This window comes from Halichoeres trimaculatus, unplaced genomic scaffold, assembly GCF_033239565.1.
Source record: "Halichoeres trimaculatus isolate MK-OKI-2021-1 unplaced genomic scaffold, fHalTri1.1 fHalTri1_scaffold_11, whole genome shotgun sequence".
In the NCBI taxonomy this organism is placed as follows: Eukaryota; Metazoa; Chordata; class Actinopteri; order Labriformes; family Labridae; genus Halichoeres; species Halichoeres trimaculatus.
The window spans coordinates 11,936,817-11,961,487 of NW_027437189.1; the positions used below are offsets into that span (position 1 = coordinate 11,936,817).

Genomic DNA, 24,671 nt, shown 5'->3' on the forward strand with positions numbered 1-24,671 from the left:
ACACTCCTTAATGTTTAAACTTGTGTTTTAATTCCAGAGCACCTTGTCTCTGAGCTCTGAGGCTGAGTCATGACGAAGAGGAAGGGAACCTATTCCTTTACTTCCAAGATAAGCAAATCCCTTTTCCCTCGATGATGACACGAGAATACTTTATGCTTAATGTGCGGGTGTCCCATCAGATAGGGATAATATATACAACCTCTTTGTCTTCCACCTCAGGTCACTCATCCAGGCCTGCTTAATTCATTAAACACTATCTTAAGTGGCTGAACTGATGGACTTTCATTATTCAAAAAGTTTCACAGCAAGTCCTCCAATACAATTACCTCTGAGTACTGGTATCTAAATTAAAGTTCAATATTTAGAAAAATCTCCCCAAAGCTGCAGGAGGGATGGGGCTCCATGTTTTATGTGTTCATTTCCAAGATAAATCTGACTGCAAACAGATGAAGTAGAAAATAATTTGCTGTGAGTCTGTTCTGAATTTCCTCGGCACTGTGGCATTCTCTGTCCAAACACGGAGCATGATTGTACATATTCTTATTCAAAAGCTCACACACACGCACACACATATGTGCCTGAACCTGGAGGTGGAATTTCAACTAAACACGATTTCCCAGTCCATTAAAGGGGAGAATATGAAGTTCTTGGATGCAATAACTGGACTTAAAACTGTCACAGTTGACAGTTAAAGAAGCAACACTCACACAGGCTCATGTGGTTGGGAGACAGAGCCAGCTCTGTTGGTGTGTAAAGTCTAAATGCTCGAGACAGTGAGGTAATGAAAAAGATGCTGGCAAAACTGATGGGGAAGCGAGGACAATCACTCATTGATTCAGAGCATCAATAATGCTAATTGCCTTCCAGTCTCTTACTCTAGTCGGCTGGGAAAGTGTTGATAGCCTCACACAGTGAGTCCACAAATTTTGCTTTGATCATAGTGGTGTGACAAGGCCCTGGCAATGGCGTGGTTTAAGGGCGCCGTCAATGTTTGGACCAAAATAACTCTGCAGGTAGTAAGGTCGCAGCTGTAGATGACTGACAAGAGCTCTCCTTCACAGGATTATAGACATGAATACCTCATGCACCTGGGACTAATGCCAAACTTGATGGTCCATCCTTGGGTTTAAAAAAAAGCAGCACAGAAGGTTTATTTGCTTAATTTAAATTGTAGCTATCATCTAAAACATTTCTGAAAAGCATGCCTAATGGCCTTGGTGCATCTGCCGGGCTGGATCAATTATCAGTGGATGTTTTCATCACCGTGGCATGAGAAAAAAAATCCAAATCCTTGAATCTAGCTTTAAGTAATAACCTCATCATAAAGGTCCCTCTTTTCACAGTCATCATTTGTACTGCTACCAAGCTCTGATCATTTTCAGATGAAGAGTTAGATACTGATGTTTGGCATAGCTTGATAAGTATAAGCCAAGAAAAATGATGAAGGCTGAAATTCTTTGGTGACTCTTTCCTTGGACAATGTCAGGCCACTTTTTTCATGATGTCAACTTCATAGGAGGCTAATAACAGCTGGTATCAACATGACTCCTGGGTGATCAAACCACAAGTAGACAGCCTTAGCCTTGAGGATATGTTGAGATGTGAGCACTCAGAGCACATGCGAAGGATGTCTGGGACATATCCCCTCCACAAAGGTCTGCTGGGTGTGATCATGTGTCTTGGGTCAAACTAAGGACAGCCCACTCTCCCTTCATCCATAAAAACAATCACATGGGATCACAGCCAGCCTGCTCCATACATGTTCCATACCTCCAAATGTTTTGATTGGCATGACTGGGAGACAAAACCCCCGGTGGTTTATCATGGTGACACAGTAGTGCGGTGAGGTGATCCTCTGCTTACAGAGACTCCAGTCTGCTTTTAAGATTTCAGTGAGAGTCCACAGAGCTGTGTAGGTTGGACAAAGTTTGATATCACATCATAACTTCAATCTATGATCCCTCTCTTCTCTATCCCTCAACTTATCTGCTTCAAGTGATACAGCTATCTCTTTCTCCATGCTTCACAAAATTTTTGTGATGTTTCTTTGTTTGCACACAGAGCAGGAAAGTGAGATCAAAGGTTATTTTATTGCTGCAGTTGTCTTTGTAAAGCAACAAAGTAACAAAAACGGGACTAATGCAATTCAAACAAATTTCTACCAGACATTGGTATTCACTAAAATAATCCATACATGAAAGGAAATCACAACATTCAAGTCCATAAATAATGATTTTGTGGAATTAAGTATGATAACACAGGAAAAAAAAAGTATTGAACACGCCATGGAAAGGCTGTATACTTTGGCAAGGAAATGCACCATACCACCTGAAATCAGTCAGTAATTATTACTTGAACTTCCAATTAGTGCAAACCAACATCAGCTGGGCTAGAGCAAATTGATGGTCCTATAAAAAAGGTTGTTTTTTTTTACCAAGCAGTTAAATACGACACACCTCATGATGGGTAAAGGCAAAGAGCTCTCTGAAGACATTCGCAACCTGACTGTTGCTCAGCATCAGAATGGAACTGGTTACAGACTTTTATCAAAGCACCTGAATATTCCAGTCAGCACCATTGGGCCCATTATTCACTGGTGGAAGAAGCACCACCTTACCATCAACAGGCCACACACAGGAGCTCCTTGCAAGATTTCTGACCAGGGAGTCAGAGAGATAGTCAGAAGACTACTCAACGGGCCAACGACCACCCTGAAAGTGCCCCAGAAAGACTTAGAGGCAGCAGGTACAACTGTTACAGAGAAAACAATAGGCAATGCACTCCACCACCATGGCCTCTATGGATGTTCAGCCCACAAGACTCCATTCCTCAAGAAAAGGCATGTTGAAACTAGTGCTGCACGATTTGTGGAAAAGGTGCGATTTGCGATTAGGTAGACAATATTGCGATTGCGATTGTGCTTGCGATTTAATAAAAAAAGTTGTGTCATGATGAGTCTACAGACTTGCTTGGTTATCATGGAGAAAAATCTGCATGTGCTGACATTGCAATTGTGATTGCGATTGCGATAATTGTGCAGCCCTAGTTGAAACTTGTTTAAAGTTTACTAAACATTATCTTGACAAGCCTGTAGAATACTGGGGAAATGTTGTCTGGTAAGATGAGACCAAAATTTAACTTTTCGGCTGTCATACTACATTCCATGTTTGGAGGAGAATTGGCACTGCACATCACCCAAAAAACACTATGCCAACATTGAAGTTTGGAGGTGGAAGCATCATGGCATGGGGTTGTTTCTCATCTCATGGTACTGGCAAACTTCATATAATTGACGGAGCAATGAATGGAGCCATGTATCGGGAAATTCTTGATATGAATCTGCTGCCATCCACCAGGATGATGAAGATTAGACGTGGCTTGACCTTCCAGCAGGACAACAATCCAAAGCACACGGCAAAGTTGACTCTCAAATGGTTTCAAAATATGAAAATCAATCTGTTAAAATGGCCTAGTCAATCACCTGACTTCAATCCAATTGAACATTTGTGGAAAGAACTAAAGAAAAGGGTTCACCAGAGGGCACCAAAGAATATTCAAGATTTAAAGACAATCTGTGCAGAGGAATGAGCCAAAATCACACCTGAGCAGTGCGGGTGATTAGTTAAAACATTCAAGAAGCATCTGGAAGCTGTCAGTGCAAACAAAGGCTTCTCCACTAAGTATTAGATGAGTCTCAGTTAGTGTGTTCAATACTTTTTTCTTGTGTTATCGCACTTAATTCCACAAAATCATTATTTATGGACCTGAACGTTGTGATTTCTTTTCATGTGTGGATTATTTGAGTTAATACCAATGTCTGGTAGAAATTTCGTTTAAATTGCATCTTTGAAAATAAATGTGACAAGAAAAAAAATTGACGAGTTCAATACTTATTTTTCCCCACTGTATCTATCTATCTATCTATCTATCTATCTATCTATCTATCTATCTATCTATCTATCTATCTATCTATCTATCTATCTATCTATCTATCTATCTATCACTTTGCACACAAACAGGCACACATAGAGAGCACCATGTTATGTTGAGCGGAAGGAGTGTCTTTGTTTTTTGGCATAGATTAGTGCTTCGGCTGTGAGGAAAGGACAGCCCAATTTGTCAAGAGAGTGCATGGAGCTAATCACATCAAAGGAACTGCTACCCAGGCTAATATCAGCCCAGGAGCAGGACGCCTCATTCATTAGTCTGCATCTGCAGGACAAATCACTTCTATGCTGACATACAAAAGTAGCTCACACACACAAGCAAGATCATGCCTGGTAAAGCTTGAGACATTAGAAAGAGAAAAACTGAATGGAAAACATCTGATGTGATGGATTCGATGTGACATCATATTTAACTTTCTGCATAACAGCTCAAGCTCTAAATCTCTACATGGCAAAGTGGTGCTGCAATGCACACTGCAGCAATCATGTGTATGCAAATGTGTGTGCGCTTCAAAGAAAAATGGCTTTTTTCTTCTATGGCACAGTTCCATTTAGAGCGCCATAGCCTCTCCCCCTGCTGAAGAGGAAATGGATCTTATGGATGGAAGATATCTCCGCCTATTTCCTTTAAGACCAAGCAGGCATCTATGAGGAATATTCCACCATCTTTGTTATAAGAGAGGGAGCTCTGCCCTTCAATGCAGTGTCATTTGTCTTTATTTTCTCTGTCCAGTGAGTATCACATCCGACTCAGCATTTCCACACACACTGCTCTGAGGAGACAAGTCCTCCTCAGGGGATTTTGTGGCCAGAGACAAAATTACAGTTAAAGGTAGAAGACAACCACAAGTATTCAAAGTTCTGGACCAGAATGTTGCAGGCGCTGGGCAGAAACCAAACCATCCAGATGCTTATTTACTTAACAGAGTCGTTATACTACAGCCTGTCAACCACAAAAATCTTTGTAGTCAAACTAGATTCAGGCAGCTTGAAGCTTTAGGAGAGTATCTCTTTAGAACAACACTCCTGTCAGCTCAGTGATGGTCTCTGTTTAAAGATGATGCCAACTTTAATGTTTATGATGTTTTTTACTTAACAAGGTGTTCATAAATAACCAGGATGGGAACGCGCACAGCTATATAAAGGCTCTGACAGCAGCAAATTCAAGCTCATACATGTTGCCTGTCACATGGGTAAGATTGTGTTATTAAGCCCTGCTTCTGCTCCGTAACTCCTTTTCATCCTGGATGCTGACAATGTTGTTGTTGTTATTGTTGCTGCTGTAGCATTATGAGGCCAAGTCTTTTATCACCACCCGAGTGAGTGTCTTTATTCTGTTTTTCTGTTTCATTTCCTTCTGTTCATCTCATTCCGCGGAAGAAAAAACAAACTTTTTCAACTTCAATCTTCACAAACCAGTATCTACAATTTTACACACTTCCGCACCTGCCTCCTGTTTGCACACAAGCCGACACACGCGCATGCTGTGACGTGTAAAGCAACAAACAAAGAACACATCCCTGATTCCCAACCTATTTTCTTAAAACACAACAGGAACTGTCAAATTGCTGTCGCTAAACTTTGTGATTTACCAAACTATGAATAATTTGTGCATAAATTAAGGGAAGGGATAATGAGAAATGCCACGCTTGTGTGATGAGAGAAAATGGAACGCAGCAGTAGCCAATCAACTCATGAAGATTGGAAATAGAAACAACAACCTCACCTGACACAGGAAACACGCAGTGAAGGAAAAACCTGACTGGAGAGTCAATGAGCTTTGGTGGCTCTGGTGTCTGACCAGGTGTAAATGAAGGGGCAGGGGGGGGATTCTGTGTGGATGTGGGAGATGAGCCGATACAAATAAGATGCACTGACGCCTCGAACGTCTGAGATAGCCAGAGAGGATTCTGTTCTTTTGTTTTCTCAAAGCTTTGAAGCTTTAATGCATCTGATCAGACATTTATTATTCTCCTCCCACACTGTCCAGTGTGTGTCTGCTCATGAGCAGGATGATGTGACAGCGCTGGAGCCAATGCGCAGTGGGAAAGGTGGCCAGGCCTGTCTTTTGAAACAAGCAGACTATGCTAATGTAAATTCATTAAAAAGCTACGCGACAGTTAAATATTAGCTGGCTGCTGTGCAGGGCTTGTCAGTTTGTCCATATTACCCCTACCACAGCGTTTGAATTTATAAACAAGAGAAATCAAACGTTTTACAGCAGGGTGTCCCGGCATTTTGTTACCCCGTGCCTCTTTATGCACCGTTGGGGTGAGAATTACTTTATCATGTGGAAGGCATTAAACAGAATCAACGCTTCTGAGCGTTCAGTGGATTCACACTTTGTCAGGTGCTGGTAGGTCAGCAAGAAAAGAAACCAAGACATTTCATAATCTCCTCTTTTTTGTTCCCATGCCCTCTGCCTTCCTCCCCCCTCAGCCTGGGGGTGTCTGCCTGGGAGGCACAACAGCATGTATCTCCCCATGGTCTGTCTCTCTGCCACCGTGGCAAATCAATTCTTAATAAACCATCTGAAGGCTTCCTCTGTGATACCTTTCATTTCCCCTCCTCAAAGCTGCAGGGCAAATTAGCCTGCCAAGAGGATGAGAGGGAGCAAGCGGCAGAAGAAAGCGCGAGAGAGGGGATGAAAAAAAAAAACCCACGACCCTACACCTACAATTAAATTAACAAATCACTGTTCTTAATTAATCGGGGAATTACAAGCAGAACTGCGGGTTTGAGACGTGACTGACATGGCTAGCAGACCCTGCATCTGCTTTTGTTCGGGCTGCTGGGGTGGGGATGGCAGGGAGAGGTAAAAGAGGAGAGGAAAGGCAGATGAAAGCTTAATAGAAACTCTCTGCAGAGCCCCCTGAGCGGAATAGCGAGACCGTTACCTCTACTCCTCCCCTCCTACTCTCTTTGGTTTCCTATTCCTCCCACTCTCTTATATCCGCCTCATTCCACCCTGACTTAGTTTTTCTCCCCTACCACTCCTACTATTTCTATCCCTTGCCTATTCCCCTTTATCCATCCTCTCCTCCCGTCTCCCTCTCTACCTTTCGCGGCTCCCAAAACCTATGTTTGCTAATGAGCTGTGATTGACAGCTGGATTACACCATCGCTTTGTAATCCTTTCATTTCTGTGTTTAGGATAATCACCCCCCTCAGACCAGGGCCAGGTCTCCTGCCTCTAGGAAGAGTCAACAATGGATGTATGTGCGTGCCGATTTGTGTGTGTGCTGGTGTATAAAAGCTAATGCATGTGCGGTGTTTAATTGTGTGTGACTAACCTTTCTTAAAGCTGAATTCATAGAAGGGGCAATAAAACATTCATTATCTACTCCGTACAGAGAGGCCAACAAAATGCCAATCATCATGTAAGACCACCAACACTCTGCTACATTGCCCATAAACCAGTGGATGGTGCAGAGTGAACCCGTCTTTCTGTCCTGGCTTACAGCAGAGAGAGTAGCCCATCTGTCTGCAGCTCCCCATCCCTCTCACCCCCTGAGATGTGCAAACACCGTCTTTTCTCCTGACTTTTCCTCCAGCCCTTTCCTCCTCCTCCGTCAGCCCTCTCTCCCTCCCCTCCTTCCTCCTCTTCCCTTCCTTCCCCCACTCCCTCACAGGAGCTTGTTCCCTCAGCGGCCACAGGATTCACTTTGTTTTTGATCATTCTCAGATTCAGAGCTAGACAACTTATCTGCTTCTCTACATTCTCCCAGGCCCGGAGGAGGAAAGCGGGGCCTTTCATTACCCCTCGCTCTCCGTTTCTTCCTCTGATGTGCTGAAAAAGACAACAGACAGATAGGCAGAAGGAGGGAAAAAAAGGTTTCTGGCCAGTGTGCTTTTAAAAATGTGCTGGTCCCAAGGCTTGATTTTCTATCCTTCATGTAGTCATGAAATCTGACCAAACTGCTGTTGGTGTCACATTCTAATCTTAGGCATTGGGTGTGCAGCTCAAAAGTAGTCCACAACAGCAGTCAAAATTTTCAACACTATGATCCTTTTTGAGACTACATGCTTTAGTGACACAATCTTACATTTAATTGTCTCAGAAGTGTGGAGGCTTCTCGAAAACTGAAGATCCAAGATCATGTTTTTTACTAAAGACTGTATAAAACATGGACGAAGCATCCGCTACGTCACCCGTCTGTTCCTGAAACAGTGAAATGCGGAGGCCGCCACATTCACTATGACACCGGCAGTGAATTTTTCTTCGAGCAGCTACAGGGCGCCCGACAGTCACGTGACCTGAGCTGCGCCTCTGATTGGAAAATCAAACAATCCTAATAACTTCTAAATAGCAGAGGTAGAACAAAAATCACTCACCGTACAGTGTGTGCTGATAGTGAAAACAGTGTTTTAAACCCAGGCCGTTTTTGAACCAGGCTGTAAAAATGCTTTTTTCACGCAGTAAAAGTCTGTTTTTATGGCTGGGTGTGTACGTGACTTTCGGGCTTTCTGCATCCAGCCTCAAGCAGATTCTCGACGAACAGCGACTTTTTGCACTTCTGCATAGGCTTCATTTGTACTTACCGGATGTTGCCCCTTGGTTTTTAACCAAAGCTGCCATGGGCAAAAAAGAGAGCAGCTGTGGTTGCAGACAGAAACAGAGAAGAGACTGAGTACTGCTAGTGAATTCAAAGCAAAGAAACAAGAAAACAAAGTTTTTTTTATTTCACCAAATAAAAAAGAGGGAAAACCTACACCTTGGCACAAAGTTGAAGAATGATGCTCTTTTAAGATGTTTCCTTGAAAGAATCTCTATTTGATCTTAACTCTGGATTGCACCACAACCTGATTTTCTGGCTGTATGACAAGGTCTTGGCCACCATGCCCCCTCATAAAGAGTTTTCCATACTATCTGTTAACGTGCTCTGCTCCTCACAAACCTCTCTGGTTAAACTCTGCCCTCTGGTGTCAAAGCTCACTTAAAAAAAAATAAAGTAGGTCATCAGAGAGCAAAGGGCAGAGATCAAGGCAGTAGAGTGAAAGTTGGCATATATCTTGAGAGTCCGATGACTTGAGCAATTACCATCAAAAACTTGCATCACTCCTCTGTAGTTGAAAAACTGTTAAGAAAGCATTTCATCTATGCAAGATCTGTGCTGCCACACATGAACGGAAACTGTTTTTGGCATCAAACACACTCCTCCTGCCATCAACTTCCAAATCCCCACTACACTGACTGAGGGCATGTTCTCTTCATATTTTACTTTGAGCCTCTGAGCCTCTGAGCCTGACCAACTCAGCCTGCTGCCACCAGCTCCTCACTCAGCTCAAGCTCTCCCCTCAGCAAGGACAGTGTCCAAGCTTCTACTTACAGCCCTCTGCAGCTCAGATTGAAAACTACTGACTGGATTCACATCCCCCGTTTTCATCTGAAAGACTTGAGCACACAATCTTAAATCCAGTCTCTGAGTTTCTTTACACCAATAACTTACATGATCCAAATCCATCTGGTTTCAATCTGGGCCATAGTGGCAGAAACGCCACTTTCAGTTAGAGCTGTCCTTCATTTTTATTGATAATGCTGCTGGATCTGTCTGCTTTTTTAGGGTATGGAGAGGATTCAGTAGTTCGGTAGCATCTCAGAATCTGCTCTCCACTGGTTCATGCCCTATGTCAACACTGAGATCTTTCCCAGTATCGTGGAAGAGTGACGTGGTAATTGGTGGGAGACAGATGTCTGTCTAACATGAGTCTGGTTCTGTCCGAGGTTTCTGCCCTTTAAAGGGAAGTTTTTCCTTGCCATTGTAACTTGCTAAATGCTGCAAAGTCCTGCACTCATGGTGGATTAAGATACGATAAGACTCCTTATCCTGTCTTGATGTTGGGTTTCTGCTAATAAAATTTTATTAACATTTACGGGTCTAGACCTGTAAATGTTTTTGTAAAGTGTCTTGAAATAACATTTGTTATGATTTGGCGCTATATAAATAAAGATTGATTGATTGATTGATAATTCAAATGGCTTTCATCTGGAGTACCTCAAGGGTCTGTGCTTGGTCCCCTGTTCCACTCAATTTACACAACATGGTGAGGTTACCTGCTCTAACAGCTTCCCTTATCACTGCTATTCACAATTTTTAAGTGACCTCCACTGGGTCATGCAGATTTGTTCAGCTCAGCTTGAGGAGGATCAGGGAACAGACACCCAACAGAGAACATGGCTCCCAGTTATTTTGTGTATTGACTATTGCAACTCATTTTATATTCAGCGTCACTCGTAGTCACTGGCTCATCTCTGTCGTACCACAGTGGTAGAATAAATTATCCCGTCTAAGGAAAATAAACTAACAGCAGATGAGTTAAATATATGTTTTGTAAATGTGGAAGGAATTTTAGTGCAATCCATTTTCCCTTCATGCACTACAGATTGAGTCAGTATTCAATGCTCATCTGAGAAACCAATATAAAAGAAACATTTGATAATATACACTGGTTAAAAAATAATTTAGAAAAATTCAACAGTTGGAACAGCTATGATAAGCTTTTGATAGAGATATTTATTGACTATATTGTTCTACCTCTTAACTATATCTGTACTCAGTCCCAAATGGCTGGAAATATTCCCAAACAAAAATACAAATCTGGTGATAAGCATGCTCTCAAATTATAGACTAATCTCACTGTTTTCACTTTTAGCAGCATTTGCTCTCTCATGGATACTTCCCTTTGGACAAAATAGACTGCTTTGGAAAAAATCTGAAATTAAAGATACTAAAGACCAGAATCAATGACTCACCCTTCAAGTGTTGTTGCAAAGGTATAAAAAACAGATACTACAACACAGGGAAAACTCAAGGTAAGGTACAGTTCCATGAATTGCCAGATCACAATCATATGCTATACTTGACAACCTTCACACTGAAGTGAACAACACTCTGTAGATTCTTTCAGAAAGCCAATGCCAAGGCAAAGGACAGACAGACTTTGTAAAATATATCTACAATGGATGCAAATGTAAACTGAATATTTCAGAATATGTGAATTTTTGATACCCCATGGCAACTGTTGCCATAGCTATAGTATGTCTATTGTAGGGGGACTGGGATAGGACTCACTTCTGCACGATCTGGACAGGCATTAGGTATTGGGAGGATCTGAGGCCTGTTGACGTCAATTATGCACAGATTGAGTAGCAGAATGCAGATCATGGCTTATCAAACAGCATGCAGGCTATACATCCAATAAATCCACTACATTATTAAGCTGTGCACTGTGTGGACCAAAATACAAGTTCTCAGGTGTGTTGTTATTGATGGTGTATGCATTATTGACTGCACGGTTTCCAATCATTGGCAGAGCAGCAGACTCTGTGTCAGTGTCAGATTGCACACAAGTTGCACTGCAAAGATGGTAAACTCTTATAAAGGTTTCACTTTGTTTTAAAGAAAAATCAGACACTGAAATGTTTCCTAACACATGTTGTTAGTGTAAGATTGAGAGCACTTGAAGTCTTAACCATGTCAACACCTGCTTCTTGGCAGGAGCTGGCCGAATTGCACCCAAAGTTTAATTTGCAACAAAAAGCACTTTGGCTTAAATGAGTCTAGTTTTTTCTGCATGGACTTTTCTTTTTGAAGGGGTATAATTTTTTAATTGCGCTGTCTTAGAAATAAACAATTTTTGTTGGTGGTGTTGTTGTTGGCCACATAAAAACTTAGATATTGTTGCCATATCCCTCACCTCCAGAGGTACACCAATGGCTTTCATAATCTGAATTTGTATTTCTTCTTACACCTCTCTTGCTGCTTAGCCATGGGCAAAACAAACAAGAATGTAGCCGATCATAAAAGTCTTTTCAGCTGAGAAGGGACTGTTTACTTTCAGCGATGAACAGCCTCGACACCAGGCTCCACTTTAATGACATCAGCTTCTACTTGAAAGACAATGATGCAGATTCAGAGCATCCACAGCACTTCTGCCTGTAGTCTTTCATGTGCTCCCCCCACGCTCATAGATTTTTAGCAATCTTTCGACATGCTTTCTAATTCTATGCACATATATAACTATATTGATGCCCACATAGATGTATGCATTGACACATACACACTCACACTGAGACCTCTTAATAAGTTGCATCTGTATTGACTTTTTTTTTTCATTTAAGTTAATGTATGCATCAGAGACCAAAGATTGAAACACGATGTACTCATACACTGAACAGTTCGTTTCTCCACCTCCTTGACCCGTAATAACTTGATCCACGCAATGGCGGGTACACTTGACTGGAACATGTTTATTAAAAGCAAGACTCAACCTGACGTGGTGCTAAAACATCAGCAGATACGATGATCCTCTGAGTGAAATATAATCCATTTCCTCACAAATTTCACTTCTATACTTAAACACAGATGAAGATCTGTAAGTGCTAGCTTGAGTCTTAGATGATAGTAGATGTGAGCTGAAGTCCTGAAGTTTTCCACTTCAGTGCCCCTGCAACCAACCCTGCCAAAATGTCCTTGAACAATTATTCAAGCGCAGCCTCAAAGGTCCAAACGAGCCAGCTTAGAGTGGCACAGCCAGGGGGAGATATGAGGATTACCCCTTTGGAGAAATCAATAAAGTCTGTCAAAAAGCCAACATATATCTTGACATGAATCATCAGACACTACTCACAAAGGCCAGAGGTCCTCTTGAGCCTTTGTTAGCCCTGTATTAGCTTCTGGCCTGCTGAACAACGTAGACGCAGATACCAAGGGACTCTTCATTGTCTCTTCATTAATTAACATCACTGGCACTCTGTTTGTCGACCCCAGACTCCTCTATCCTTTTCTCCCTCTGTCCCCTGTGTTTTTGCATGGCTTCCTTGTTCAGAGGCGATGATTCGACTGCGAGTAGAACTTAAGAACTTAATGGGGAACATACATGGGGAGTTCAGGACACAATTAGCGATTACCAGACAGCCCGTGTCTTCTGAGGGCCTCCATCCTCCGTTTCATCCTCCCTTAACAAAGACGAGGGATCTTCAAGCAAAAGGAATAGCATATGAGGCTGTAATGCTCTTGGATTTGTCCTGCCCACATTCTCAGAGAGAGAGAGACAGAGATCATACACTTGTGCTGGATGATTAGGAAACTGTGAGAAAGGGACAGAAGTCTCTTTAATTAAGTAATAATGATCTGATCTTAGTCAGGGGGGTTAGGTGGAGGGTTGGAGGTAAAAACTCTGAACCATTTTTAAAATTCCCCATTTTTTCTTGATATGAGGATTTTCAAAACAATAGCTGAAAATGAGTCTACTTCTCTTTAATTCTGTTTCCCTGCAAGAAACAGAAGTTAAAGTTTTTTGAGGAGAAGTGGAAAATTATCTTTGCTCATGCATTTTTTATTTGCTGGCAGCTTAATGGGAAATTGAAGTTAAAAGAGTAAAACAAAAAATCTCTAAAACTGGAAGACAGTGTCAGTCCCCTCTCCCACACTAGCACCGCCTGTCTTTATCACAGCCCACAAACAAAATACAAGGATTAGAGCTCGAGTAGCTGAACCAGCATCTTTCGGGTGGGCTTCGCAGTGGTTTCATTTGTAACTTAATCAATTAGGCTGTAATTAAAATGCTGCCTTAGACAAACACAGGCAGCGGAGGAGTTGGGAGAGCGTGGGCAGGAAGAGGACACCACAGAGTTTGGGCCCTGGCCAAAGCAGTGCTGGAGTGGTAGGCGGCCAGGGAGGGAAAATCTGGATCCTTTTGTTTTAGAGTGCCATTATTGGTTTTTTTTTGTAAGTGTGTGCGGCTGTGTGTGTTTTCTAGAGTGTGTATTTGTTTGCCTGGATGTGCAATAAATTGGAGGAGCACCATATTTAACAAAGAGCTGGGACTTTAAGCTGCAGAGCTTTATCTTACACTTCCTCTCCTGCCCTGCTGAGAGGAGCGTGCCTCCCACCCTCCTCTTTTTCACCCTCTTTCTGACAGCAGCCTAGCTGAAGGACATGGTCAGTGTGACTCTCAAGCAAAGAGAAAACAGCCTTGTAGGCTTATCGTTATCCTGCTGGTGTAATCCCTGTCCACCACATCCCAGCAAAGGAACAGGCCTAGGAGCGCCTTGCATCACTCCTGCTCCTCATGACAAACTGTTTTACCAAAGACAGCAGGGACACCTTACAACAGCCGGTGTTGAGTCTTAATCTGACACCAGCAACAAAAACAGCCTCCTAACCTCAGACAAAAAAGCATGTTTGTGTGTGTTGAGTGTGTTATGTGTGTGTGAGAGAGATACAGTGCAGGGGAGAGAAAGAGCTGAAGTGTCCCCTTGTCATCCAACAGCCTTCATTGCCCATACACACCATCTGTGCGTTAAAGAGCTGGAGTCCAAGCAAAGTATTTAAACGGCTTTAATGTCTTCAGGAGGGCCATAACCTTGGTCCTGTAGGACCCCAGAAGGCCCATCATACCAAGGCAGGAGGTCTCTTAATGTAGCAAGCAGATGACAAGGCTGCGGAGTTCATACACACCGCAGAGTAACTCAATCTGCAGGAAGTCTCCCACATTTGTTCACCCGCTCTCCTCTTCTCTCCCTCCCTCCCTCCCTCTTCATCTCTTTTGTCCCTCCACGCAAAACAAAAGGAGAAGATGTCAAAAATCTCATTAAAAAATAATGGCCTCCACCTGCTTTCTTTCTTTTCTCATTCTCTCATGCTTGCCTTTTCTAATGACCGGCTTGGAAAAACCTGGAGGAGACCCACGTTGTAGAGAGCACCTGCTCAGTGCTGGACTGTAGCTTGGTGTAAGCAGCCAATCCAAATTATGACGCTCCTGCAAACCAAAAACACTTTAAGTGATCTACGGCATGGCTTCTAGTGTCTGTCAATGCTAATTAAAAAGAACTACAGTGAGTCTACCGTCTGCTACTCCCACCTTCACTTTTTCCATAAACCTCTCATGTGTAGACCTTAAGAACCATGTGTTTAAATCATCAATATGAGTCTCTCTGGAAAATCCACACACCGTTCTTTTTAACTATTGAGTACATACATCAAGCCTGAGGTTACATGCTAAGTAAATATGTGTCAACTGGCTATTTGTAGCAGCTCCCGGGGGTCAGATTAGCCTTCAGCCTGAAGAGCATAAACCAGCACCTCGGTATGTCTGTAGAGTCCTCACTGCTTCTCAAGCGATCCAACAAATGTCAGCCTCATCGATTCTGTAATTATCAAGCATGGAAAAGTGATGCGTCTGTGCTGTCCAGGCGACTGAATATCCTCACAAAAATTAGCTATAAACCATGTAATACTTCAAACAGATGGCAGAGAGTGAGTAAGGATTTGTGTCGTTATTTTGCATTATAAGGGAGATTAGATGTTTGTGAGGGAGGCGGGCGACGGAGAAAAAGCATTCTGAACAACAAAAAGAAAGAATCAAAGAGAGATTGGACTTAACATAAAAAAACTATAATGCAAAGCTAATAATGAGAGACCAATGAGAAAGGTCTGAGCAGAAAGAGAAGGAAACAAAGGAGGCTATTTTCCAACCATTTCTAATCTCCATGCGGACGCCTGTCTGCTATCGACCCAGATAACACTGCAGGCTGTGTATCATGAGATTTAGGGCAAAAGGTAAACAGGAAATCAAAACAATCTCATTCTGTTTGAGGGTAAAGTGAAAGGGAAAATTGATGCATTGTCCATCCCGATGGAGCATATAAAGGAGTGGCATCTTTTATTCAGGCTCCCGCGTGTCTCTCCTTCAAAGAGGACTTCGGTCCTCACATTAGCAGAGCTCTAAACCACTAATAAGGGTCCCTGATTCAGGAAGAAGAGACGTTAATTTTGCTCTAGTTCTCGATGAATTATTGATAACTTTAGGGGTATGTGTGAGATTGATCCATTTTCTCAAATGAATACAGCTATTTGCCTCAACCTGGATAAAACTGATATTTTCATCAACTTGTAACAATAAGTTCAAAGAGGTCCAATCCACAGCAAAGCCTACAGCAGAGTCACTGTCTTCTATTGGATTTTAAAAAATACCTCAAAGGGGGCTTCACCAACCAAAGCATGAGAGTCTCATCACCCGAGGCCTCCTGAGTGTGCTGGAGGAGATTTTGGGAAATAATATCCTGGGGAAAATTACAGCTCTGAACAATTTGTTTTATTCAGAATGCAAAGCTCTCTGGGTTATTTTTCCTGGTTTCTGGTTATCCTCCTGGTGAGCAACAGCCAGGGTATGTTATGAGTATGATGGAGCCCCCTGGCACTAAGAGGAGAGGGATCTGGGTCATAAAGGCAAGCCATATGTTTAAATACCATCTTGTTTGTGATTGTGATTGTGTGGGAATATATTTATGAAAGAGGATGGGGGAGTGTGTGTTTTGGTGCACTTCAAGGGGTTGAGAAGCGATACCAAATTTTTGTTACTGTCAAAATACGTCCAGCATCTACAGGCCTACATAAAAAAGAGAAAACCTCCCATTCCCCTAGAGAAGCTGCTGTGGACTTCAACATTATTATATCTCAAGAACTCACATGGCCAGAAAAGCACAAACACACACAAGAACTTACAAAATCTGTTTTTAAGCCCCCTTACTCTTATCTGTCTCTCTTTCTTACATACACACACACAGGCTGAAATAAACACAAACAGCCTTACATACGAAATGCGAGGGCTGCCCAAAACCACCAGCCACCCAAACAAAGTCCAAGGTCAGCAGAGTGGGCTCACTGAGCTGAAACCAGCAGCCCTGGCTTTCATTACCAGGAAGAGAATCAGCAGAGGGATGCAGGGACACATGGGATGAGGTTACGTTAGCTGGCTCTGTTTATCTCAGCGAGTCTGGCCAGGACCCAGCTCTAGAATACAAAACACTTCAAACACTCTGACAGCATCTATTGTTGGTCCAAATATCAAACCTTCAAATCATTCTAACAATCAACTGTAGTTTCCTGTGCCGCTGAAACATGCTCTGACTGGGCAATTACAATGATTTTATGGCTGGGGGAACTGTTTTTTTAAGTGTGTGTTTTTGTAGTTTGTGAACTAGTTGTGACATATCTAACGTTGACCAGGCCCGGTGGAGTTCTGCAGACACTGTCACAGCTCTAATGGAAACCAGGCAAAGCAAAGGCAAGAATCTTCAGCAGATGAGTCACACAAACACTACATGTGTGTCTGCAAATAAAAGAAAAAAAAACATTATTTGATACCCCTGAACCCTTTCTGACTCCTTTCACCTCTTCAAGCCCTGCTGTTTTTCTGCATTTGATTCAAAATTAGATTACGTAAAAAACCAAGAGTTGTAAGTAACTACTAAATCTCGCCCTGCAGTCTGGAACACAAACAAAGCGGTGTCATTTTGTAAGTTTCAGTGGTTCATTTCAGTAACTTGCAGGAGGTTTTTAGATAAATACAAAGTATATTGATTAACTCAGCAGGAGCAATGCAGGGTGTAGAATTTATACTCAGGTATGTTTATTGGGCTAACTGTGTTCATCAATGGAACCCAGAGCAGGTCAGCAGGTTTATTAGAGAGTGATCAAAATCAGCACTGCCAAGAAATGTGGATGGTAAAAAAGATGCGCAAAGCCAGAAAATGGCTAATAAAGAGGGCAAAAGAAAAAAAAGGGAAGAGTGAAGTCTTTTAAACAACGATGCAATGCTGTTCTTTTTTTGATATTATTCCACAATTTATCTCCTAAAAATGAGAACACGGTGAAGATTTAGCCCTGTGGTTTTTACCTGCTTTTGCTTTACTGTCACATTTTTTTGTTAGTTGCAATAAAATGACATCTTTTGCATTTTAAAGAGTTTGGCTCTCCAGAGTGACTGTAAATGTGAAACATAACATTCTTCCCCTCTTCCTCTTCCTCCCCATTGACCTCCCTGTCTGGATTCAGCCATCCTCCCCATCATGGATAAGGTCCTAGATCTGTCCTTGGTATTTTTCTTTACCCCCGAGGCTAACATGAATTAATACAAACATATATATATATATATATATATATATATATATATATATATATATATATATATATATATATGTGTGTGTGTGTGCGTGTGTGTGTGTGTGTGTGTGTGTGTGTGTGTGTGTGTGTGTGTGTGTGTGTGTGTGTGTGTGTGTGTGTGTAGGTCGTTACTTCTGCCCCCATCTGACGGTTTTGGGTTAAACAATGTTATTATTGAAGCCTTCCCAGAGATGCTTCCTGCCTCCCTCCACAGCACCCTTACAAACTATAAATCAACTGACTGAGTCCAGTAAATCACATATGATGTGAGTGTGTGTGTGTGTGTGCACATGTGTGCATGTGTGTGCGATTGTGTGTGTTTGTGTATGGCTACTGCAGCTGTGCTTTCAGACACGCATGACGAGGACACTGCAGCTGTGTAAGTGTCACAGCAAAGTTGAGCTCATTTTACTTTGGCGAGACTCTTTCAAACAACACACGGGAAACAAATGATGAATGTTAAATTAAAACAGATGCTGTGGGTGAGATTCAAGAGAATGCTGGTAATAAATCAAGCTTTCTAAATCAGGAAAGCCATCCTTAATTTGGTCTGATCATGAAACTATATTTGAGGCTGACTCTTGTGTGGAAGTTTGCAGCAAATTCCCACTTAAGCATGAATTGTTGGCAGTAAATTGAATTCCTAACACTAAAAACAACCCTGTTAGACCGCTACAGATTAGTTTATGTCTGAATGGAGGCACAGAGACAATTTCATCTCCCTGAGACCAAGCAGATAAATAATGCTCTCTGAAATAAATGGCTCCTTTTGCAGCAGTGGTGGCTCATTCTGTGATTGTTTGTGATTGTGTTGACACCCCCTGCTGGGCTGAAGACATCACTGCCGCACGGAGAACAAGCCCACTCCCAGTGACAATGTCCCACATCCCGTCTCACTTCCACCCAGGCAACAATATAGTGAAGTTAATGAAAGACTGAAATCAAGCTGATGCCCGTCTCCATGTCTGTTTATATGACTCCAGCACAAACAAACACAAATATAGACTCAAGGAAGAAAACAACCAAAAACAATATAGTGAACCTTACTGTACCGTATATCTTTAGTCTTAAGCGTCTGTGCGTATGCGCCCTCTCAAGAGAGAGTCTAGACAGCGGTACCCCCGCCAGGTCTCTTCTTGCTAAGGAGAGTGAGAAATATATACTGTGCAGCTGCCGAAGACACAGTCGACCCACAAAAGAGCTATTGTGCGCCCACAGCAAAACAATACAGCTTAGCTGAGCTATGAGGAAAAAACCACTGGGATCAATAGAGAATTGCAATTAGCCCACATTGGCAGGAGCAGTGCCAGATTAGACACAGGATGTCGATTCCATTTCCTGCACTATCGGGCCCTCAAACTTGGTTGGCTCACTGTGTAATTGGAACAACACACACACAGCTGGGTAAGATGTTGAAGTGTGAAGGTGATGGTACATAAGATTAGAGTGACGAAGAGGAGGCAAGGATGAGAGTAATATGGGACTCAAAATAATTTTCTGGCACACGTACCCAAAGTATCAGATGTGCTGTCCCCATTAATGTTCAAATTATGTTGTTTTAGGATTTTTCTTCCACAGATCTCTCACAACAGCAATCAGACCTGAGAGTTGCTCCTGATCAGGTAACTCTGTAATTTACAGCAGCCAACAGCAGCATGTGATTTCACTGTTACATGCTGCAACACAAAAAAAGTCAATTTGTACTCTTCAATCCCCTAACATCCGTTTCTCGTATGTAGCAGTGTTGCTTCAGAGTCTGACAACTACATAGCACAGCAGTGACTTGTCATGACAAACACTTCCTTTCACTAGTTTTAATGCAGAAAGGACGCTTTTCACTCTCAATGCAGAGCTTCTTCACAAAACATAAAAGAGCTGAATCGCCAAACAGAAGTCCTACCTTTATGTATGCCCCGGCCTTGCAATACATCCTTTGAAATCAGCACAGAGTAGAAGCTTTGTGAAAAGCCAGCTCGGCAGGGACCTTTGGTAGCATGCTCCCCATTATTCCTCTGCAAGGAAGAAAATACGATATAAGACATCGATAAACATGGATTCCATTGATTTCTTGCTTCTCTCTGGCCCTGAACCGTGGAGAGAAGCAGCATATGGAGAAGCAGCTAAGAAATACATTCAACAAGTTTATCAACCCCATGCCCATGAAGCTTCTTACATATTCTCCGTCAGACAGTGGTGGTATAAATATGCTGTTTGACTGAGTGAAGGGAGCAGCTTTTAATAAAATGAGCACCATGAAGGATAAGCTCAGGGTTGAAAGAGACACAGGAATAAAACTGCATGAATGCAGCAAAAAATTGTCAAACACCGAAAGAGGACGTGAGTAGTACATGTGTGAGAACGCGTCCTGTGTAATCGTATAACAACCGGCAGAAAACTTGAGCACTTAGTGTGAAACGATATGATTTGACCCAGTAGCCGCTACAGGCGCACGAGTACATGTGCGCGTGCACACACACAATCACAGCCGAGCCTTGGCTGACTGGAGTCTGGATAAAGAGGAGCTACAACTCTCTTCATACGATGTAAAGTCAACATTAAAACACATTACAATAATATCCAGTCATGTCTAAAATGGGAGAGCACGAGCTGAGTCCTAACGCGGCAGTGAAAGATGTAGCAGAGCACTTGTCGCGCCGTAAAGAGAAGCCCACAGGCGCCCACTTAATTCAGCTTTTATTGATTAAATGACGAGGAAAGGTGTAAAGCCATCTTATAACTATAACTCAAGTTTCACCTATTGATGACTCCATAAACTGCGATTCAAACGGAAAACTTCCTCTAAATATGCGGAATGGCTTAATTAGTTTAAGAGACTGCACGAAAAATCAGCGGTGCATCACTTGAACTTGTGGAAGATTTTGCAGCCGAGCTATAAATCTTCATCCGACGAAACCCTAACGAGTACCACAGCCGAAAGTAATTTATACTTCCCTCTTTTCTTCTTTTTAATTTAACTGTTTTCAAGAAAAAGTCGTAATAGAACCAATTGGGATACTTGTCGGGGAACAACGGCCGCGCTGCGCTGCGGCACACTGGACTGACACTGGACTCCATCTACTCCATGACTTTATCACAGCTTAAGCGTTGCTGCTTTACACCCTGCACCTCGGACGCTCTGTTTTCTACTGTCACAACTCATATGCATAGAACAATCCGTACTAAAAATGAGAAATCTCACCCAGACCGAGTCCAAAAGAAGGGCTGCTGTCAGGACCAGAGCGAAGTCAGATCTCATCGTGGCGAGCAAGCAAACCAGGGCTGCCTGGACGAGGAACCAGAACGAGGGTCGATACAAGATTCTTCTCCAATAAACGAGTAATTCCCCTCTTCTTGGTCAGACTGCGTTACGTCCCTCCTCGCGCTCCGTGAGTGTGCTGCAGCTCTGCCCCGAGTTTCCCCGGCTCTCTCATCTGCAGGTGAGCGCTCCGCTCAGCACCAAGGCGCAGCCAGCGTCACTCTCCAACCCCTCCTATCACCCGGTGCAGGAAAACTCCACACACGCACTTAAAGAAACATTCGTTTCGGGGTATGGATCAAACAACCCCACCTCTGACGTCTCTAAGGACCCCGCTCCTACAGTGACATAAAGGGGTTTGCAGTTTTATGACTACACGTGAAAACCCTAGTGAACAATGAATCCACTCTCCGTGGCCAAATGCATGGCAAAGTCATTTACCGTTTGCCACAAAACTTCCAGCACTCCTTAACAAGCAGGCAGCTTTCACAGCCGAGTAGTGCATTATTTCACCAGACTGCAGAAGGAAGGAGTGCGCACGAACTATCAGCTTCATATCACTGTGCATTACCAGCTAACTTGGGACCAGAATTAGCATAAAAAAGCTTCCTTGATCACGTGTTCACAGACGTATACCATGTGACCTGCAGGTGGACAGCGCAGGTAAACAAAATACCGACTATGCATGCTTTACTTCCCTTGCTCCCAACTGCTCCCAATTGATCATCAAATGAGCATTTTTTTTATTTAACATAGTTTTGTTTTTTTACTTGTACTTGTAAAATATCACACATTAATCACATGTATGCAGAGAGAGGACACACCATGGTTTTATTTTTTATTTTTTTAGAACAAGACCGCATAAGGCATTCACGTCATTAGCAGTAATTTAGTTTTTAGATGTTTACTCTTATCCTTTTTACTAATTACTTTGAATAATATGGTACCATTAGTGGGCACTTGTGGTTTCATCATTAGCATACATATTTAAATAACTTTCTTTTTCATGATTTTGTTTTAGTTTTGGCAAACATTGTGGGTTTTTTTCTTGATTATGTGTGTGGTTACTTATTTAAGTCATGCAGACCTCAAAAGAAGCTTTCAGGCAAAGCTGTTATCAGGTGTCGGCCTTTTATTATAACATTGGCTTCTATCTCTTCCTTTTTTGTTCATGAATTGATAACTTGAACGTTTTTTCTCTTCTGTCTTAGTCTGTTGAAGAGACATTTCAGTTTGTTTTGTCTTTAAGTTTAATCAAAAGATGTATGACACAAAAACAGTTTTCTCCACAAGATAAGTGTTCTTTTTGAACTAAGCATCAACAGAAAAACATCACCTTGAGATGATTTAATGTTGCCATGTTTAGTTGCGGTTCCCCATAAGTTTACCACTCTCTTACCAATGACCTGTGACTGCATAGAATTTGGGAACATCCATCAGTTTGTCTTCTTTGTGACTGGCATTTGGCTTTTTGTTACAAAATGCAATCAGGTTTTGTTTCAGAGAGGGCTGGGTGCCGTGAAGAGAAATGCTGCCACCATTGCACGGTAAGTGACAATTCTTTCCACCAATCGACAGACTGCTGTTGTAGCTCCACCTTCCGGGATCAGATCAGATTTGTGAGTCTGTGCTGGGATTAGTCAGTGGAATACTGTATAATGCGTGCTGTGCCAAGATGAACCAAACTGGTTGAATCATTGATTTCCAAATTGGGGAACATGGCACCATAGGAGGGCTCAGATTGTGACATGTGGGCATGAAAAGGCTTATCAAAGTAAAAGCAATGCACACACTTTTGTACTGAAAGGACTGCCAGATAAAAATAATGCTGATGTTTAATCCTTGCCAAATGCTTCACACACACACACACACACACACACACACACACACACACACACACACACACACACACACACACACACACACACACACACACACACACACACAAGGAATTATGACAAGTCACACCTTGCTCTTGGTCTGACCGCTACCAACAGTGGGCTGCCTACACATTAGTATTAGAAAGTTGCATGATGTGTGATGATGAGTCACTTTGAATTGCCTCTTTGATAAATTTTGGTTTGTTGGATTTGAAGTTGCATTTCTTTATTATTCACAATTATCCTACAGACAGGAATTTGTTGGCAGGGGATGTCAGTCAGTGCCTTTTAGTTTCTTTGGACCTTCTTTGGGCCCGAAAATATTCTACCAAATGTTGGGGCCTGCAGGAAAAAAAAACTGCTGTGTCAAATGCTACAATTGGTCATTTGCTCTTGTGTATAATTATAATTTAATGTCTGTGCTTTAACCCGCAACCCCTGATCTAAAAAATATGAAGTGAATATGGCAGTGCTCAAAACTGCAGCTCTTAAATATTCTGCTTAAGAATGACTGCAGAAACAACAGACACCACATACTCAAAGCTAAGTCAGGTTAATGCAGTCTCTCAATATTTGTGGGGATAATTTCATGGTCCAACTGAGCTAACATTATGTGGGCACAAGGTGAGTAGCACTCAGGGTGGTGGATAAAATGGTGGGTTACCTTAATGATATGTAGATATTTGATGTTTTTGCACATCCTACAGTACAGCTTCTCATCTGAATCTGTTTGTCCACCATTGTTGTGACTGTTTTCAGCTTGTACTTAGCCCATAAATATTAAGAACATACAATAAAGCAGAGTAACCCCTTGATCACAGTCACAAAACCCCTCAAACACAAGCATCATCAATGTTCATTCTCATAGTCTTTACAGTTTTGGTACTAAACAAGGTCTAGTGCAGGCACACAAGTTCTTTTTACAAGGTAAAAAACGAAAGCTCAGCTGCTGCACATTCAAAAGCATAATCACTTCACAATCATGCAGCTTTGGCAAGCTTTTGGTAAGCTTTTTACCATGCAGTAAATACTGTTTTATCACAGCTGAGCTGAGAACTGTGCTCCCCGTTACCAGTGAGGGGAGCTCAGCTGACGACTGTGGGGCAGTAAAGTGGGTTCAGTGTGAAAATATTGTGGTACAGATTTGTTCATAAAAGTACTGAGCATCTCTATACCAAACAGCAGCATGGGGTGTAAATAGAAGGCTGCATTACTGCTCACTGGGCCGTGTTAAAGTGCGACAGCCTTTAACATCTCAGCATGAGCTTTCAGAGAAACCATGTCTGTCAATTTGGTTTAAAGTCAGTTTTTATAGCACATGTATTAAACTTTTAGGTATCACTTTAATGGTGGCTCTCTGTTGACGAATATATTTCAAACAATAATGAGCTTGTTTTGTTATTTTATTGTTTGTTCTTATATACCGAATGGTCCAAGGACTCCCTGCAGAGGAGCTGTGTTGATTATCCTGGTTAAAAACCCCTTAAAACCAATTTGGATATTAAAAATGAACATGCTTTTTCAACAATTAAAACTTGTTTTATGTCTAGTAAACACCAGATGAAGTAACATTGTGGAAAGCAAATGTGTGTGCTAGTGTGCTGTGGCTCCTTTATCATATTTTGTCTTTTATAGCTAA

General features: G+C 42.1%; 1 protein-coding gene across 2 annotated transcripts in view; it reads right to left on the bottom strand.

Moving 5' to 3' along the window:
- LOC141799037 (cadherin-4-like) overlaps positions 1–21,700 on the bottom strand; it is a 283,324-nt gene extending 261,624 nt beyond the window's left edge. For both annotated transcript variants that reach the window (XM_074681080.1, XM_074681079.1), the window contains exons 1-2: positions 21,096–21,700; positions 19,797–19,908 (exon numbers count right to left, since the gene is read on the bottom strand). In XM_074681080.1, the coding sequence (XP_074537181.1) occupies positions 19,797–19,908; positions 21,096–21,152 (169 nt within the window). In that variant the 5' untranslated portion in view covers positions 21,153–21,700. The remainder of the gene's footprint in view (positions 1–19,796; positions 19,909–21,095) is intronic.
- Positions 21,701–24,671: the final 2,971 nt, after the last annotated feature.